The sequence below is a fragment of the Budorcas taxicolor genome, chromosome 9, assembly GCF_023091745.1.
Source record: "Budorcas taxicolor isolate Tak-1 chromosome 9, Takin1.1, whole genome shotgun sequence".
Classification (NCBI taxonomy): domain Eukaryota; kingdom Metazoa; phylum Chordata; class Mammalia; order Artiodactyla; family Bovidae; genus Budorcas; species Budorcas taxicolor.
In genome coordinates this window covers 65430460-65449034 of record NC_068918.1, presented here as the reverse complement: position 1 = coordinate 65449034, position 18575 = coordinate 65430460, and the positions used below count along the sequence as shown (strand labels likewise).

Below are 18575 nucleotides of genomic sequence, written 5' to 3'. Positions count from 1 at the left end.
AACTCTGTCTTCTGAGATGCAGTTGGCATTTCGGTGGCTAACCATCTTATGGGTCTGGCCCTTCTGCATTTGAAGTGCTAGGAGTCTGCAGCCAGAAACCCTGAGTGTCCCTCGTGGAGTATGTTCCAGGTGAGTCAGCAAGCACCACAACCGCAACCAGTGCCTTGCCTTTCTTCCAGAGGAAGGCAAATATTGAACTTTGAAATTGTGGGGCGTTACCTTGGCATTGGAAAGTCTGAATTGGTCCCAACTAGCCCCTTCCTACTCTGTTTGGAGAGCTTGGGGCTGGGGTTTGGGACTGGTGGGATATCATGCTCTGAGCATGACTTCTTTCAAATCACCGTAACACTTTTTAAAAGAATGTTTCTATTTTATTTTCTGTTTTTAATTTTTTTGGCTGCCATGTGGCATTTGGAATGACTGTTTCCTGACCAGGGATCGAACCTGTGCCCCTTGCAGTGGATGCCCCTTGCAGTGGAAGCATGGAGTTTTAACCACTGGACTGCCAGGGAAGTTCCTATTTTTTGTTTTTTAATTTTTTCTGTTATTTTTAGAAAATTGAGACATAACAGCATAGAGCATTGTGTAAGTTTAAAGTGTACAACATGCTGATTTGATACCTTTATATGTTACAATATGATTACTACCACAGTGATAGCTAACACCTCTATTCCTTCACCTAGTTATCATTTCTTTTTTTGCGGGGATGAGTTAAGACCTAGTCTCTTGGCAATTTTGAAGTATATAATACAGTATTGTTGGTTAAAATCACCATGTGCGTGTGTGCTTAGCCCCTTAGCCGTGTCTGACCCTTTGTGACCCCCTGGACTGTACCCCACCAGGCTCCTCCGTTCATGGGATTCATGGGTAAAGAATCTGCACACCAATGCAGGAGACATAAGAGACATGGGTTCCATCCTTGGGTCCAGAAGATCCTCTGGAGGAGGAAATGGCAACCTGCTCCAGTATTCTTGCCTGGAAAATTCCATGGACAGAAGAGACTGGCAGGCTATAGTGTATAGGGTTGCAAAGAGTTGGACGCAACTGAGCAGGTATGCATATATAGAGATCTCCAACAAGAACCTTCTGTATAGCACAGGGAACTATACTCAATATTTTGTAACAACCTCTGAGGGTAGAGAAGCTGAAGGAAAAAATATATATAGCTGAGTTGCTGTGCTGTACACCTGAAACTACCACACTGTAACTCAACCATGTGCTGTGCCCTGCTTAGTTGCTCAGTCGTGTCTCACTCTTTGCGACCCCATGGTCTGTGGCTTGCCAGGCTCCTCTGTCTGTGGGATTCTCCAGGGAAGAATACTGGAGTGGGTTGTCCTGCCCTCTTCCAGGGGATCTTCCCAAACCAGGGATCGAACCCAGTATTCCCGCATTGCAGGCAGATTCAAATTTAAAAAAAAAAAAAAAAAGGGAAAAAGGTTATCTTTCAGAAGTTTACTGAAAGGCTGTCACCATCTGCTAGGAAATCTCTCTTAGAAAATGGAGTTTATAATCAAACTGACCCCCCCTCTTTTAGATGGGGATATCATTTAGCACCAGATTTGTAAAATGCAGGGTGGCTTTTGGTTGATGGTCCTTATGTGAATGTATTTTATATTTCTGCAGGGTGTAATATGTTTAGATGGAAGATTTTGATAAAGCATTTGGGTCTCTGGGTCACTTATAAAGGTTAATATAAACATGTTTGCAAATATTTTATTTTGGAAATTATAATCAAAGGAAAATATTTTGGTAGCTCTGCTAAAATTACCTCATGCTTATACAGCTAAAATTGCCCTGTGTGGAGAGGCAGGTCTAGAGGAATATAACTTTAAATATCAAGATTAACAAACTAACTGACAGGAAAAGCCAATTAGCCAATTAACCTACTATTGCACAGCCCCAGGGCAGGTCTGGAGCTCCAGGTTCTCTGTGGCAACTGATAGCTAGTGTCCTAAAACCTCCAGCTGATGCCCCTTCTTCCCCTCCAGCTCCACAGTCACTGGGCATGTTTGCTTTGTATGTCACTTCCTTTGCTGAGCCCACATGGAAATCACATCGTGTTGCTCCGAAATGGTTGCCACGGGAACATCTCCACCTAGTTATTATCTATTCAGGCTCCTGATTATATTAAGCCAGGAGACAGAGATGCAACAGGGGTCGCAGCAGCCACCTGCTCTGCATAAAACTGTAATTGCTTCTGCAACGTTCACCTCTGTGGCCACCTGTCTCTCTGAACACGCGTCTCTACATTTTCTCCTCTCTTGTTTTCCCCCAAAGTCAGTAAATGAAATTAGTATGTTGGAAATCAGCCTGGGGATAATGTGAGAAATTACATTCCTTTCCCTCCTGCTTCCTTTCAGTCCTCTGTTTTAGAACCACAAGTGGAATAAAAGTCATTGCCACCCTTTTTCTCATTCCGTTCTGTCCCTCCATACTTAGATGTAAAGAGGAGTCTTTTAAAAAGTCTATGATTCCCGATTCCCACACAATGGTGCTGAAACCAGTTTCCTGCTACTGATCCAGAGTAGCTTCAAGAAATTCATATAAATGCTTCTTTTCTAATTGGTATAAAATATAAACAGGAAATGAAATTGGCTATTAACAAGTAATTTTATCTCACATATCTATTGATTTGGGTGAATTTCTTATGAGGAAAATTTTCTGATCTTTATCCTCAGATTGCAGGTAACATAGGAGGGGTGCTGGCTTGGAGTTCTCTTTTTGTAGGAAAAACCATATAATCCATTGGCATTGTAATTTATTGTCCAAGCCTGGATATTATGGTATCCGAAAGGTACCATTATAAATAAGTATGCCTAGACAACAGGTACAAATTAGGGCTATCGCAGGCAAAGCCGGTATATATTGTCACCTTATACAGAGATGACAGGTACGTGATTACCATAGTACTCTACCCTCAAAGAATATGGGGAAAGGAGCACCTCTTGAAGAAGAACATTTGTGCATTTAGAAATTATAATTGTGGAGTTTAAAATCTGGATAGGAAACTCTCAGCAAGATAGTTTCACTTTGGCTTATCCTCCTACTGCATGTATATTTGGTTAACGTGAGTCCATTCTTAAAGTCATGGCACTGGCAAATGAAAAGAAAAAAATGTTAACAAAGGAGAATAGGCTGGATTGAATTTATCTATAGAGATATCATAAACTCTTTTCCCTCAATTAAAAAATCTAATTTAAAGGTTGGTAACTTTTTTTTCTGTAAGGGGTCATGGTCTTTGTTACAACTGCTCTGCCATTGTAGGGCGAAAGCAGCTGCAGACAACATATAAACGGATGGGCATGGCTGTATTCCAGTAAAATCTTGTTGACAAAACAGGCAGGGTAGTGACACAGATTTGGTGCATTAGCTACTGTTTGCCCATCTCTGTTCTAGTTCTGTTTTAATACCTAGAAGCTGTGTTCTGATCGAAGGGCAGTTATTTTAGATATGAATTCTGACGTCTCCTGTCCTATTGTGACAGGCTGGGGTTGTGGCTAATGGGAAAAGTACATGGATCTTACTATTTAGTGCATGTTTTTGCTTATGCATGTCTCAGCCATTCTAGGCATAGCTGAGGTGGGTGGTGGAGGGTAAGCTGTCATGGACACGCTGGACAGAGAATGGCAGCCATGTGGTTCTCATGAAGTCTTGTAGGAGGAAGGCTGCAGGGATGCAGACATAGGGAAGAGAGGTTATGGTGATACAGTTTTACCTCTATTTTTTTTTTTTTTAAGTCCTAGATGAGATTTTTGGGAGAGTTTACAGAACTGAAGGCACTTGAGGAAAATGGGTCTGTGCCTATTCTTGGAAAATTTGACTCAAAATTAAGGTAAATTACATTTAAAAAATCACTTGAATTTGGTACTTATGGTGTAGAATTGGAATCAGCTGGTAAAACTAAAAGTTTTCGGAGGAAGTCCCAAAATATTCTTAGGGGTTTATTTTACATTTTTTATAAAGTTATATTTAAAATGTTTCCCTTTAGGTGGAAAGCAGACACTAACAACTCAGGCATACCACAACATGGACAAGGATGGGATCAAAGAGAATCAAGTAGATTGTATACTATAAGGCAGTAGGAAATATGACACATAAATCTTAAGTGACTCTATATGACACAGATAGCCACATCTGCTGCTACTTCGTGACAAGCTGCTTTAGTTGTAGACCAAGGAAACTGTGGAGAGTGAGCGCAATAATGTCACTGGTTCTAGGCAATGGAATGGGTAGTATCACAAATAAGGAAAAGTCTCAGAGGTCTTCAGTTCTATCTGAGCTGCTCAGTTAAATGAAGAGGATGATTAACATTTATAATTATTTAATATTATCTTTTTGAGGAGACCCTTTATTCAGTAAGTCAACAGGAGCTACTAAAGGTCAACAACTATCAAGAGAATATCATTTAGGATCTTGTAGTCTATGTAGGGATGAGGCTTTTTGTATCTAGGAAAAAAAATCAAGATAACTTATAAAACAAAGTACAGCAAAGGCAAATTAATATTGCCTTAGCATATGTTACTGATAAAGAGGCATGAATGAAAGGGTTATCAGAGTGGAGTGCAAACAGATGAGAAAGGGAATTATAAGATGGATGGCCAACACTGTCACTCAATGGATGGGAGGTCATGAGCAACAGGCGAGGTGAAATAGGGATGGAGAACAGAGAGCAACCTGGGTCAGGGGAAGGAGGCGAAGATTGGGTCTAGGTGCCAGGAAGATCCTGGCAGATCTGCAGCTGAGGGAAGACAGGAAAGCACCTGGTTACAGATGATCTATTATATTGTGAATAATATAACAATGAAATATTATCTACATTGACTTTCTGTTGAAATTTTTTCCACATTCCAATTTTTTCAGCTTAAAAGTAAAACAATATATTGAAAAATCCAAGTGTTACAGAAGCCTAAGATGTAGACAGTTAAATATTCCATAGTTCCACCTGCAAAGATAACCGTTATTAGCAGTTGATGTTGCTCATTAATACTAGGATAAATAAATTTTTAAAAAGAGTTTATCATTTGGAACCTTGGAATTATAGGGGGAAATGTCTCCTATTTTCCTAATTTGTTTATCCTGTATATTAGAACCCATGACATAACATATCATTTACTATTGAAAAGAGGCTTTTTGGTTATTTTCTGCCTCTATCTGGTTTTAGAAAAGGCAGAGGAACCAGAGATCAAATTGCCAACATCTGCTGGATCATGGAAAAAGCAAGAGAGTTCCAGAAAAACATCTATTTCTGCTTTACTGACTATGCCAAAGCCTTTGACTGTGTGGATCACAATAAACTGTGAAAAAATTCTGAAAGAGATGGGAATACCAGACCACCTGACCTGCCTCTTGAGAAACCTGTATGCAGGTCAGGAAGCAACAGTTAGAATTGGACATGGAACAACAGACTGGTTCCAAATAGGAAGAGGAGTACGCCAAGGCTGTATATTGTCACCCTGCTTATTTAACTTCTATGCAGAGTACATCAAGAGAAACGCTGGGCTGGAAGAAGCAAAAGCTGGAATCAAGATTGCTGGGAGAAATATCAATCACCTCAGATATGCAGATGACACCACCCTTATGGCAGAAAGTGAAGAGGAACTAAAAAGCCTCTTGATGAAAGTGAAAGAGGAGAGTGAAGAAGTTGGCTTAAAGCTCAACATTCAGAAAACGAAGATCATGGCATCTGGTCCCATCACTTCATGGGAAATAGATGGGGAAACAGTGGAAGCAGTGTCAGACTTTACTTTTCTGGGCTCCAAAATCACTGCAGATGGTGGTTGCAGCCATGAAATGAAAAGACGCTTACTCCTTGGAAGAAAAGTTATGACCAAACTAGATAGCACATTGAAAAGCAGAGACATTACTTTGCCAACAAAGGTCCATCTAGTCAAGGCTATGGTTTTTCCAGTGGTCATGTATGGATGTGAGAGTTGGACTATGAAGAAAGCTGAGTGCCGAAGAATTGATGCTTTTGAACTGTGGTGTTGGAGAAGACTCTTGAGAGTCCCTTGGACTGCAAGGAGATCCAACCAGTCCATTCTAAAGAAGATCAGCCCTGGGTGTTCATCGGAAGGAATGATGACAAGCTGAAACTCCAGTACTTTGGCTGCCTCATTCGAAGAGTTGACTCATTGGAAAAGACTCTGATGCTGGGAGGGATTGGGGGCAGGAGGAGAAGGGGCTGACAGAGGATGAGATGGCTGGATGGCATCATGGACTCGACGGACATGAGTTTGAGTGAACTCTAGGAGTTAGTGTTGGACAGGGAGGCCTGGCGTGCTGCGATTCACGGGGTCGCAAAGAGTCGGATACGACTGAGCAACTGAACTGAACTGAACCCTCAGTATGTGGTGCTGTTGAGGGTCCTGGTCTACATGGGATAGTAAATTAGGCCCTTGCTCATCCCCACACTCCTTGGTGAAGCCATATGCCTGGGACCTGGAAATCCATACAGGTTAGAGGCTGTCTCAAGGGGTAACTTCCATGGGTAGCTGGAACAACCCATCCAGGGTTATAAGGAGGGGTTAAGAGTCACTGTTGGCTTTCCTGGTGGCTCAGCAGTAAAGAATCTGCCTGCCAAAGCAGAAGATGTGGGTTTGATCCCCGGGTCAGGAAGATCCCTTGGAGGAGGAAATGGCAACCCACTCCAGTATTCTTGGCTGGGAAATCCCATGAACAGAGGAACCTGGAGACTACAGTCCATGGGGTTGCAAAGAGTCAGACACAACAGCAACAAGAGACACTGTCGGAGCTCCTCATTGACCAAAACTGCATTAGTCTAGTGACTTGGATCCTATCCTCTAAAATGCAATTTTGGGGGAACGGGTGAGGGAGATTGTCTCTAGTATGAAAGAATTACTCCAAATCTCTGTGTCTCTGAAAGAACTGCAAAAACAGATATTGCACACTGATATGGGAGGGGAACAAGCCAGGAGAAATACACTCCTTGTCCATCCTTCATTGATCTGGGGAGGATCTAAGGATCAGAAATAGCAAGTTCCAGTTTCTTCTAGTAATTTTCAGGGGTCAAGATAAATCAAATTACATCTTGAGTTAAACTTGTTTATGCCAAAGAAAAGTAATACTTTGTGGGTACAACCCAGCACTTTGAAATTTATGGATGTGAAGTGATATGAGAACCAAATACTGAAAACCTTGGAGTAAGTTGTGAAATATATTCATTTTTCTTCATTCCCTACTCCCAAGTCCCAAGTGAAGGATGATTGTAATAAAAGACATGAAAACGAGTGGAGGCTGTTACTGGTTTGGGTTTCCAGAGGAACCTGAGATTAAGAGAATTATGAACCAGAGGTTGAGCAAATCTCCAAAAGAGGAATAAAATAAAAGTGGAAAGGTAGCAATAAACGAACTTCTTAAGTAGTCGTAATGGAGGAAGCAGCAGCAAGTATAGACTGAAAGGACTTTGCCATGGTGAAGAGTTCTACCAGGACTGCAAGAACAGACCTCAGAGACTTAGATAGATAAAGAAGGGAAATTAGATAATGGATGGTTACTAAGGGCAGTGGTAGAATAGGTTTCCCTCTGGAGTTTTTAAAATAAAATAGAATCTCCTCTGGTCTAGTCCTGGATGAAGGTGGAGAGAATGTCCTGGATAGTGAAAGGAATCGTTTCCTTGTATATGGCTTCACTGTTTTGAAGATTTACATTTTTCAAGCTGACATGACTTCATTGGACACCCCACTGTCGCCCAAGCTCTGAGAGGTAGGGCTGGGCTGAATGACTTCACTATGAAGGAAATCTAAAGACCAAGGGTTAATTTGTGATTGGGAGGGGAGACACAGAGGAAGGAAGGCAGACCTCCGAGGGTTTTGAAGTTCAGAGGGAAGTGAGAATTTTTTTTTTTTTTTTTTTTTTTAAGGAAACGTTTGTTCCTTTCCAGGTACACTTGATTACTCACTGTTAAGGAGGCGGAAGTCGATGAATGGGTAGGAGCCGCGGCGTTCAGCAGGAACCCCCGTCTGACCCCTCAGTCGTACATCTCCTAGAAAACAAAATCCAAACAAATGTTTGAAAACGTTGCCAAGTGTATTCACTTTTCCTCTGCAAATCCTCTTACCCACTTATGTCACTGGAACCAACACCAAATATCAGGAGAAAAACGATTCCATTCACCTTGTTTAAGAGAGCACTATGAGGAAAGGGATATTTAATGAATGCTGAGTGTAATGGACTTGGCAATATTCTAACCAGTGAAGCAGGGTGCCTTTATATCTGTCTGGAAGATAGGTCTGTGAACATTTTGGTAATTTACAAAGTTCCCATAGTTTTTTTTACTCTTTCTATCACCATAAAGATGAAGCAGCTTAATATGGAGGACAAAAAGTATGCTGGGATTAGAGCTTTTATTTTAATTAGAAGTTTTAATTACCCACAGTTCTGTTTCTCTTGCTCCAGCACAGGTTTGTTTGTTTTTTTTTCTCTGACCGGCATCCACCTTCTTTGCTTCTCAGGTTGTATCATTTGACCTGCCTTAGAATCTGCCAGGGCCCATCGAGCTCCTAGTACTTTAGACACTCAATGTGTAAAGTTTCTGCTGCTGCTGCTAAGTCACTTCAGTCGTGTCCGACTCTGTGCAACCCCATAGACAGTAGCCCACCAGACTCGCCCCTCCCTGGGATCCTCCAGGCAAGAACACTGGAGTGGGTTGCCATTTCCTTCTCCAGTGCATGAAAGTGAAAAGTGAACGGGAAGTTGCTCAGTTGTGTCCGACTTGTAGCGACCCCATGGACTGCAGCCTACCAGGCTCCTCCATCCATGGGATTTTCCAGGCAAGAGTACTGGAGTGGGGTGCCATCGCCTTCTCCGGTGTAAAGTTTCTAGTGTGTGTTAAATCGATTCAGTAGTCTCCGACTCTTTGCGACTGACTGGACTGCAGCCCGCCAAGCTTCTTTGCCCATGGGATTCTCCATGCAAGAATACTGAAATGGGTTGCCCTGTTCTCCTCCAGGGGATCTTCTCGACCCAGGGATCAAACCCATGTCTCTTATATCTCCTGCACTGGCAGACAGGTCCTTTACCACTAGCGCCACCTTCACAGGTGCTAAAAGTTTCTAGTACTTATTCATTTGTTGTTTTTCAGTCACTAAGTCACGTCTGACCCTTTGTGACTCCATGGACTGTAGCCCACCAGGCTCCTCTGTCCTTCACTATCTCTCAGACTTTCTCGAATTCATGTCCATTGAGTCAGTGATGCTATCTAACCATCTCATCCTTTGCTGTCCCCTTCTCCTGCCTTCAATCTTTCCCAAAATCAGGGTCTTTTCCAATGAGTCAACTCTTCACATCGTGTGGCCAAAGTATTGGAGCTTCAGCTCCAGCAACATTAGAACAAGGTAGACCTTGGATAAACTTAGCTCAGACACTTGCTACCTGTGTGATATTGGAAATTTTATTTCTCTGAGCCTCAGTTGCCTCACTTCAAGGTGCCATTGGTTGGAGAATCTAAAATGACACTTGCTGCCTGCAAATAAATGCTGGTTTTACTTCCTTCTACCCCACTCCAGTACTCTTGCCTGGAAAATCCCGTGGATGGAGGAGCTTGGTGGGCTGCAGTCCATGGGGTCGCTTAGAGTCAGACATGACTGAGTGACTTCACTTTTACTTTTCACTTTCATGCATTGGAGAAGGAAATGGCAGCCCACTCCAGTGTTCTTGCCTGGAGAATCCCAGGGACGGGCGAGCCTGGTGGGCTGCTGTCTATGGGGTCGCACAGAGTCGGACATGACTGAAGCGACTTAGCAGCAGCAGCAACACCCCTGCAAAGCTGGGATCATATTTTGTGTTCTGCATTTCTCCACAGTGCTTTGTGTGTTGTCTGGTATTTAACAGACTCTAAGTGAATGTCTTCTATTGACTAGATTAGATATAAAGACCGAATCCACCAATTAGTACATATAACATGAAATCAGAGGAGAGGTAAAAATACATGAGACCCAATATTCTTCTGAAAGACTTGAACTGGGGAAGGTTTCAGTTCCAGGAGTAATGGGTCCACTTCCATAAACCGCTCTTTCCCAGACATGAGATGGCACTAGGGCCTCCACCTATGAGTGAAGAGGACGAACAGTCTTCTCTCATTAACTCCTGGAGTTTACCAGGGCCTAGGTGAGATCTCCATCAGTTCTAACTCATGTGACTTACTGTTTAAAATATCCCCCACAGATGGGCCTTGTATATACATGGGCTTATGAATTGCAAGCTGTGAGCCCTCGGGCAATTCTTGCTTTGAATCTTATATTGATGCTTTACTTGATGGTTTGTATAATCTGATGTTGTAGTGCCATATTGATATTAAAGAATGTTACAATTTACAGAATACAGCAAAGTGGGAGGAGGAGGGAAAGGATGGAAAAGTACATTTCAAAATATGAATACAATGAATATAATCTGGCATTAAAGAAGAGAATGCTAGTATTTGATAAGTTCATTGGGGTGCATGGTCAATAGTTATAGGAAAGCCACTGGCAAAACATGAAGAGTTTTTCTCTCCTTGGGTTGTCTTCATCATCTTATGTTTATAGCTCTCTAGACTTTACAAAACACTTTCACAGACATTATAGTACATTTATTTTCTCGTTTCTCTCTTTGGATCCTCACAATAGCCTTGTAAGGAGAACTACTATTATTTCTCTTACTTTATAGGTGAGAAAACAGAGGCTCAGAAAAGAGGGTGAAGGGACTGCTATTTCACCCTCCTGGTCCCAGCTCAGGTCTCAGGCCCCTTAAAGGCATTCAGTAGACTGACTTTATTTATTTTTAAGCTTCATCATTCTTTATTGAAGTATTGTTGTTTTACAATATCATACTAGTTTCAGGTGTATAGTATAGTGATTCAGTGTTTTTAGTAGATTGTACTCTTTTAAATTTTGTGATAGGATGATGACAATAATTCCCACTGCTATACAATATATCCTTGTTGCTTCTCTATTTTATACATAGCAGTTTGTTTCTCTCAATCACATACCCATATCTTGCCCCCTCCTCTTCTTATTCCCCTCTGATAACCACTAATTTGTTTTCTGTATCTGTGAGTCTTTCTGTTTTGCTATATATATTCATTTGTTAATTTTTAGACTCCACATATAAGTAATATAAAATGTTTTTGTGGTTTTCTGTTTGACTAATTTCACTGAGCACAGTATTCTCTAGGTCCATCCACATTGTTGCAGTGGCAGAATTTCATTCTTTTTATTGACTGAGTAATGTTTCACTGTGTATATATACTGTATCTTCTTTATCCATTTGTCTATTGACTTTGAGTGCCTGAATTTATGGTGATTTAAGCTTACAATTAGCAGGGTTAGTCCTAAATCTAGGTTGTTCTGCTTCATAGGCAAAGATCTCTCCTCAGTACCATTGGTTTTTATCCCTATGAAGTGTACACACCTGGTTTATAAAGTTAAAAAAGTCATAGGTCCCCATTTTAAAATGATATGACAAATTCAGCACTGCATTTAAATGAATTTATATTTTATGAGTGAGAGGAAGAGACACACACTTGAAAACCTATGCAGAGATGAGACTGTCTTCATTTGGTGGAAAGCTGGCTGGGCTTGTGGATTTGTTTACCTACTATGTCATCCGTTTGGGCTTTTCCTATGGGTTTCAGGCTCATCAATTGGAATTCACTTCTTCACTAGTATTTTCTTCTCAGTTTTACCAAAGAGTTCCTCCTGCTTTTGTAGTTCTGATGGTATTATTTTCCCAGAAAATTTCTAATATCATTGTGGGTTTTGAAGCCTCTGCCAGAGTTTATTCCATTTGTGCATCTGAAAGTCTAAGGCAGAGATGACCCGTTATTCTGTAAGACTTTAGATTTAGAGAAACTGTGAAGAGAAAGCACCAGGTGCAAAGTGTGCAAAAAGGGGATGATAAGCTAGGATCAGGAAACTCCTATTACTGAGAGGATTAGCATTTCATCATCTTGGGTGACCTTGGGCTAATCAATAACCACTTTGAGGTCCAATTTTTTAATATTTAAATTTGTGTTATGTAGCATTTTTCCACACCACAGGATTGTTGTGAGGAAATTATCAAGTGCCTGAAAAATAACATGTTAACGTTATTGAAAATAATGAATAACAATAACAGTTAATGCTACTTATGCTGTGCTGAGCATTTTACATGCATTGTCTCATATCACCTACCCAACAACTCATCGAAGAAGGTATTAATATTATTATTATACCATTCACCAATGAGGAAACTGAGGCCAATGTAAATTTGATATTTTGTCTGTGCCCAGAGCTAGTGAGTGGAGAGTTTGTGCTTAAACTCAGAACTGGTTTCAAACCCCATGTTCTTAACCAACCATCTTTTTATAGTATTAGGATAAAAAACTTGTATAAAGAGTTAAGCATTAACTTTTTATTGCATAATGTATGCTCTGATTGTTTTTGCCCATAAACCAAGTATATACTCATCGTGATTCTTGGAAACTAAATACCAGGGAAATCCAGGCCCTTGATGAATTCAAGATTCAATCAGATAGATGTTTATTCAAATAGCACTTCACTGGAAATGGACTGTATGAATAAGACAACCAAATCCTGCTCTGGATCAACAACACATCTATTATTTTTAAGTAAGAAATGGAAGGCAATTATTAAAAATATTATTCAGCAGAACTCAAACGACCTGGCAACTAATTTACACAAGCTCTTTGGCCTGGAGAATTCCATGGACTTTATAGTCCTTGGGGTCGCAAAGAGTCAGAAACAACTGAGCCACTTTCACATTCTTTCTTTCTTTCTTAATTAAGATAATTTTTTTTATGATGCAATCCCACTTTTGAGAAAAAGAGACAAATAATAATGAAGCATGTTGATAGTAAAGATACCCAAACAAACAAATCAACAGCAACAACAACAAGCTACACAACCCATACTTGAAAGATTCTGTTAAATGGTTATTCTAGCTGTAACTACAATTACAGCCTGGGAAGCAGATACTCATAAACCAAACAATGGCCTTTAGGTGTAGTAGATCATTGCTTTAAAATAAGGATAAAATCCTGTTAAAAATACTAATGAGGCAAGAGTCAGGATGACTGTAAGTTGGCTAACAATGCATTTCAGAAAATTTTCAACATGAAAAGTTAAATACAAACCAAAGATTCTGTATCTTGAGGGTTTTATTGAAGCAAAGCTTGAATGGGGGTAAAACGAATGTTTTCAGTATAAATTCTTATATAGAAAGGTCTTGCTCCTTCTCCCTGCTTTCAGGAGCCCCTTCTGATATTAAATTGCTTCAATATGTTCTTGCAAAGAGAGAAATGATTCAGTAACAATGGTCCCTGGAGGAGCAGAGGCCACTGGTCTGAGGAACAGGTCGAATGGTGTCCTGCTGTGCTGCTTTTACTGGCCCGTAGTCTCAAGCAATTATCTATTTACCTAAGGCCTTATATCCAAGCTAAACAATTATTTTAACTATTCATGAGACCCTTGTTTAACTGAAGCAACTTTTTTTTTTTTTTCCTGCTGGCAAACGAAAAGTGCTGTGGAAGCAGGGGGGGAAGCGTTGACAGCTCAGAGTCGTGTCCTCGGTCTGTTCTTATTGTGTTCCAAAATGAAACAAACAGCAGGGGAATTCTTATTTTGAAAGGGCTGCTTCTCTTTTGCCCCTTCAGGCTGAAAACATAACATGTCGTCCTCGGGTATTTAAAGCTGCCAACATGGGCAGGGAGCTGAGACAGCCACTCACCCTCCCAGGGGACGTGGTTCCGGGATGGACCTCTTGCCCACTTGGCTTCCCAGGCTGTCTCTGTTTAATAAAAGCTTGGGAGGGAGCAGACATTATGTGGCCTCTTATGTAACTGGGAAAGAGGGTGGAGACTCTGACAGCGATGACAACTTACAGTGGCTGAAACACGGGCCACATGACAAGAACCAGACTCTGGCCCCTGTCTTGGTGTCAAGGTCATCTCAGGGTGGGGAAAACAGGTAGGAAAGTGACATGGCAGTAGCTACTGTGCTCTTATTGCATCTAAGATGAATGAAAAAGATAATGAGACAAGCTGCAGGAACCCAGGATAGATGTTTATAGGGCATCACAATGAATGAGGAAGATGAGATGGTGGTAGAGTCAGAAAGATGCTCTTGAGCAGCCCAAACATGGCAGGAGAGAAGATGCGCTCATGAAAGGTATTCCTTTGAACTTCCTTAGATATTTCTAACTCACGTCACTGCCACACACTTGCAAAACAAAGGCAGAGAGAGCCCAGATCCACGAATCTCACACAAGCACTTCAACAGGCTGCCCTGCCTCAGCCCTGGTGGCTTCAAATATTTCAGATGACTACTCTCAATTAGCAAAGTGAATTATTTCTCCTAAAACATTGATCTAGCCAAACAGAGGAGAAAGGTTGCACAATTTAATCACTCCACAGATTTATGGGATACGACAGGCAGCCAGTTTAGATAAGTCAGGCAGAGAGGACTGTTCTGAGGACTGTGAGCTCACAGGAGATCCAAGATGGCTGATGAGACCCAAGTTTCCCTCCCAGAGGTTTTGTCTTCTGCTTTACTTTCTTGAGTGAGGCTGTCTGTTACTCAGAACCTGTCCAGTGATCTGTTGCACTAATTGTGCATTTCTGGGCTACTGCTGAGGGAGCTTTGTGTGTAGGAAAGAGAGGGACCAGGAGTTAGATGTCCTGAAACCATGCTTTTGGCACAGGAAATAATATAAAGTTTTCTTTGCGTGTGAAAAAAGTTCTTTCTCTCTTCTCTTCTTAAAAACCTTTAACTTCATGTCAAATTCAGACAAAGGGGAATTTCACCAAGTTAGAGTCAATATTCTATTGCCTAACTGTATTACCCTGCAACTTTAGTTTAGAATTATTAAATATGTTGTGACAAATGAATATTTTGGGACTTAAATGGTGAGAAAATGAATATACAAATAGAAGTGCTTCTATGTTCTAGCATGGGTATGGTATGTTTTAACTCAGACTAGATATTTTTCAGCTTCATGATTTAACAGAGGGAAAATGAGGGAAAAAATTACAATCTCTAGGGATACAGGAGAGTAATAAAAAGGGATATTGAACAAGAAGCAGCAGGAATGCCTTAAGAGAATTCCAAGAAGCTGCTTTAAAAAAAAGCCTGAAAAGAACACAAAAAGCTTATATTCTCTCAAAGATTGAGAAGAAGGGGAATAATCTGAGGAGTCATTTTAGGGAACACATGATCTGGATCTGCCTTAAGTAATGAAAACACCAGTGTAAGCTTGTACATTATTCACTTATTTCTGGGATAATGCTCTTTATCTTCAGAATGTCACCAAAGTAAATTTTGTTGTTTTTCAATAAATGTATAACGTACACTCACAATGCCTGTTACATCACAGGCACTCAAAAAACCCCAGTAACTATTACCATCATTTTGTTACTATTCTGAGATTCCTGCGTCCTCCCCCATAATAGTAGGCATTATTCAGGAGAATTTTAAAGTCAGGAACTCTTTTAAGGACTGTACATGTATGAACTGGTTTAGTCCTCATAACCATCCACCTGAGGCAGGTGTGTGTAACATCCCCATTGTGCCAAGGAATATAGAGTTTGTAAGTCAGCTGAATTGGGATCAGAAGCCATTGGTCTTGGAAGCCCTTGCTCTCTAACCCACCACTGCGCAGCGGCAGTGTCTCCAACCTCCACAACAACGACAAGTCAGTTCGTTGATGACATTACTCATGGCTTCCTTGATCTTTCCAGCTTTTCCAGGTGTTTCTCCTCTCTCTGCTGGGCAGGTCAGGGTTAATGCAAGTCAATACCAAGGCTATGTCCTGAGGAAAGCTGAATCCTGGTGCTTCGTGCCAGTACTACAAGCCCAGGACAAACAGTGGAGCCTCAGATTTTAACACGAGATGCCACGAGTCCCCAGTGATGCAGGTTAGACCACATGGAGTCTAGATTCCACTGGAGAGCCAGGTACCTTGTAGGGTGGTAGAACTTTTGGGTAAGTGTTTCAACAAAGGGGCCAATTCTAGGGTAGGCTCTGAGAAGACCTTCGATTAATTCAGTTCATTTCAATAAATATGTATGTAAAACATTATACAGAGTGTTCGAGAGTAGGTAGGGAAAAGGAAAAAATAAAGGTAGAGAAGATGTTATGTTGGCTTTCAGATAATTAATAGTCTGTTAGAAGAGATTCATAGAAATGAGTAAATATATAAGCCAGAAGGAATCTAACTTTTAGCGAGACTGGGATATTTGGGTTTGGATCCCACTCTCAGAAGTGTCATGAGGTTTTATGATTTTATATGGAGAAATAACTTGGATATTTCTGGGTCTAAAATGACTTCATAGTAATCCTGTAAAAATGTGTCAGTTAGTAGAATTGAAAGAGAATTATTTGATGTCCAATTTGAAAATTTAATATAATTTTACATTTAAAAGAACTTCATATTTTAGAACAGCGATTGAAGCTGTGATTTAGACTTTCATACCGGGTCTTCACTAAGCAAATTTCTGTGGGTACAGGCAAATAATTTAAATTAGCAACGTTATTTTCAGAAACCTCCTATCAATAGCAGGCGATGTCTTTCATATCTAATGTGTGTTAGCTTTCTGGAAAAAAAAATTACAGCAGGAGAGGTTGGGGAAAAGAAAGAGGAGGAGGAGGAGAGAGAGGAGGCCACCAAGAAAATGGACACAGGGAGGGACTGAGTCCTGGGGCTGAGGGACAGGAAGGTATCAGAGATGATCTGTAGATTTCTCTCTTGCGTGACTGGATGGTTGGTTCTATCAATCACAGAAAAAGGAAATTCTCAGAGAGGAGTCATTCATGTCCTTCATTTGATAAATGATATTTATAAGACATGATGTTTTTGGCAGGCAATACAATGGTGAAGAACCTTGGGAAGAATCTTGGCCTCATGAAGTTTGTAATCTATTAGAGGGGACATTACAGAACAATTATGCATAAATATAAAGTTGCAACTTTGGGTAGAGGAACAAAGAAGAGATATATACTGATGTTAAGAGTAATGAACTTCCCTTTGTTAGGGAGTTGTTGTGAGCCTCCTTGAGGAGGTGATATTTGATTGGAGATCTGAAGAATTAACAGTAGTTAATTTAAGGTGAACACATGTCCTGACTTGCCCTGGAGAATCTTGATTTAGACCTCTGGTCTTGCCTGCTGTATTTAGTAATATCGCCCCTTTCACATTCAAAAGTATCCTGATTAGCTCACACATTACATGATTGCCCTGAGTGCAGCAATCCAGGCAGACAGTCCTGCGAGTCTAAAAGTTTATTGCAGGAGCATGGCATATCTGAGCTCCTGTAACAAGGCCTAGCATATTCCAGAAATAACAAAGTGGATATGGTGGGTCACAGACAAAATGAGGTTGGAAAGGTGTCAGGGCTTTGCAGGACAGGTTGAGGAGTTTAACCTTATCACAAGAGAATTAGAAAGCGATGGGACGATTTTAAGGGGAAGATGGTGTAATCAGATTTTCATGTTGAATAAAACAATTTTGGGTGAATAACAGAGAAGGATTGGAAGGGGCAAAACAACTAGTTAGAAGATCATTGTAGTAGTTCAGGTGAGAAAAATGGTGACTTGGAGTATAGTAGTGGTCCTAGAAGAGAAGTGAATAGATTTTAGAGATGTGTAATAGGGAGAATTGCCTGGGAATTGCCTGGCAGGTCTGAGGAAGAGGGAAGTATTAAAGACAGTTCATAGATTTCTGGTTTTCATAACTGGATGATTGATTGTGCTAGCCATAGAAAAAGGGGATTTTAAAAGGACCAGATTTTGGAGAAGTTCATGTGATCAACTTTGGCTACTCTGAGTTTAAGTATTACTGGGATTTCAAAGCAAAAATATCAAGTAGGCAGTATGGATCTAGACCTATAGGGAAGATCTAGGATGGAGATAGAAATTTATAACTCAAATAAAACTATGGGCATGTATATACATGTCTAGGAAATGAAGTGATAAGTGAACAAGGCTTGGCATGCAGGTTTAAGCAACCCTAACATTTAATGTCTTGCTGGAGGAGGAGTCTATAAAGGAGAAGAGATAGCCATAAAGGTGGGAAGAAATCCAGAAGCTCATTTTGTCTTGGAAGAGAGCAATTCAAGAGAGAGGGAATGGTTTTCAGAGAGATCTTGCTGAAAGCGTAAGTGAAATGATGGTTGAAAAAAGTCCATTGGTGGCTGAGTGACAGTAGTGTGAAATAGCAGCAGAGTCCTTTGGACATCACCTGGAGTTGGGGAACGGAGAAGGTTTTATTAAGAAGCCAATATTTAGATGATCTTAAACGACAAGCAAAATTTTGAAAAGTAGCACTTTACAGTGTTGGCTTGCAGTTGATCCAATTATGATCATTGAAATGAAGAGAAGAGATTTTTAAGAAAAAATCATGCTGAACTTAAAAGCGGTGGTAATTCTTAAGATTGATATTAATATCAAAATATAATTTGAAAATTGCACAGAGGACAAAATAGCTCTGGTCACGAAAATGCCTGCAAATTTTTGCAAAATAGAGTGATACCCTATCACTTCTCATACCTAAATACACTTTGAAAAAAAAAAAAAGTCTCATGCAAA

At 40.6% G+C, this 18575-nt stretch overlaps 1 protein-coding gene across 5 annotated transcripts in view; it reads right to left on the bottom strand.

The window, feature by feature from the left end:
* PDE7B (phosphodiesterase 7B) overlaps nucleotides 1-18575 on the bottom strand; it is a 359458-nt gene that overhangs the window by 84603 nt on the left and 256280 nt on the right. For all 5 annotated transcript variants that reach the window (XM_052645654.1, XM_052645652.1, XM_052645650.1 and 2 more), the window contains one exon: nucleotides 7919-8002. In XM_052645654.1, coding sequence (XP_052501614.1) covers nucleotides 7919-8002 — 84 coding nt within the window. The remainder of the gene's footprint in view (nucleotides 1-7918; nucleotides 8003-18575) is intronic.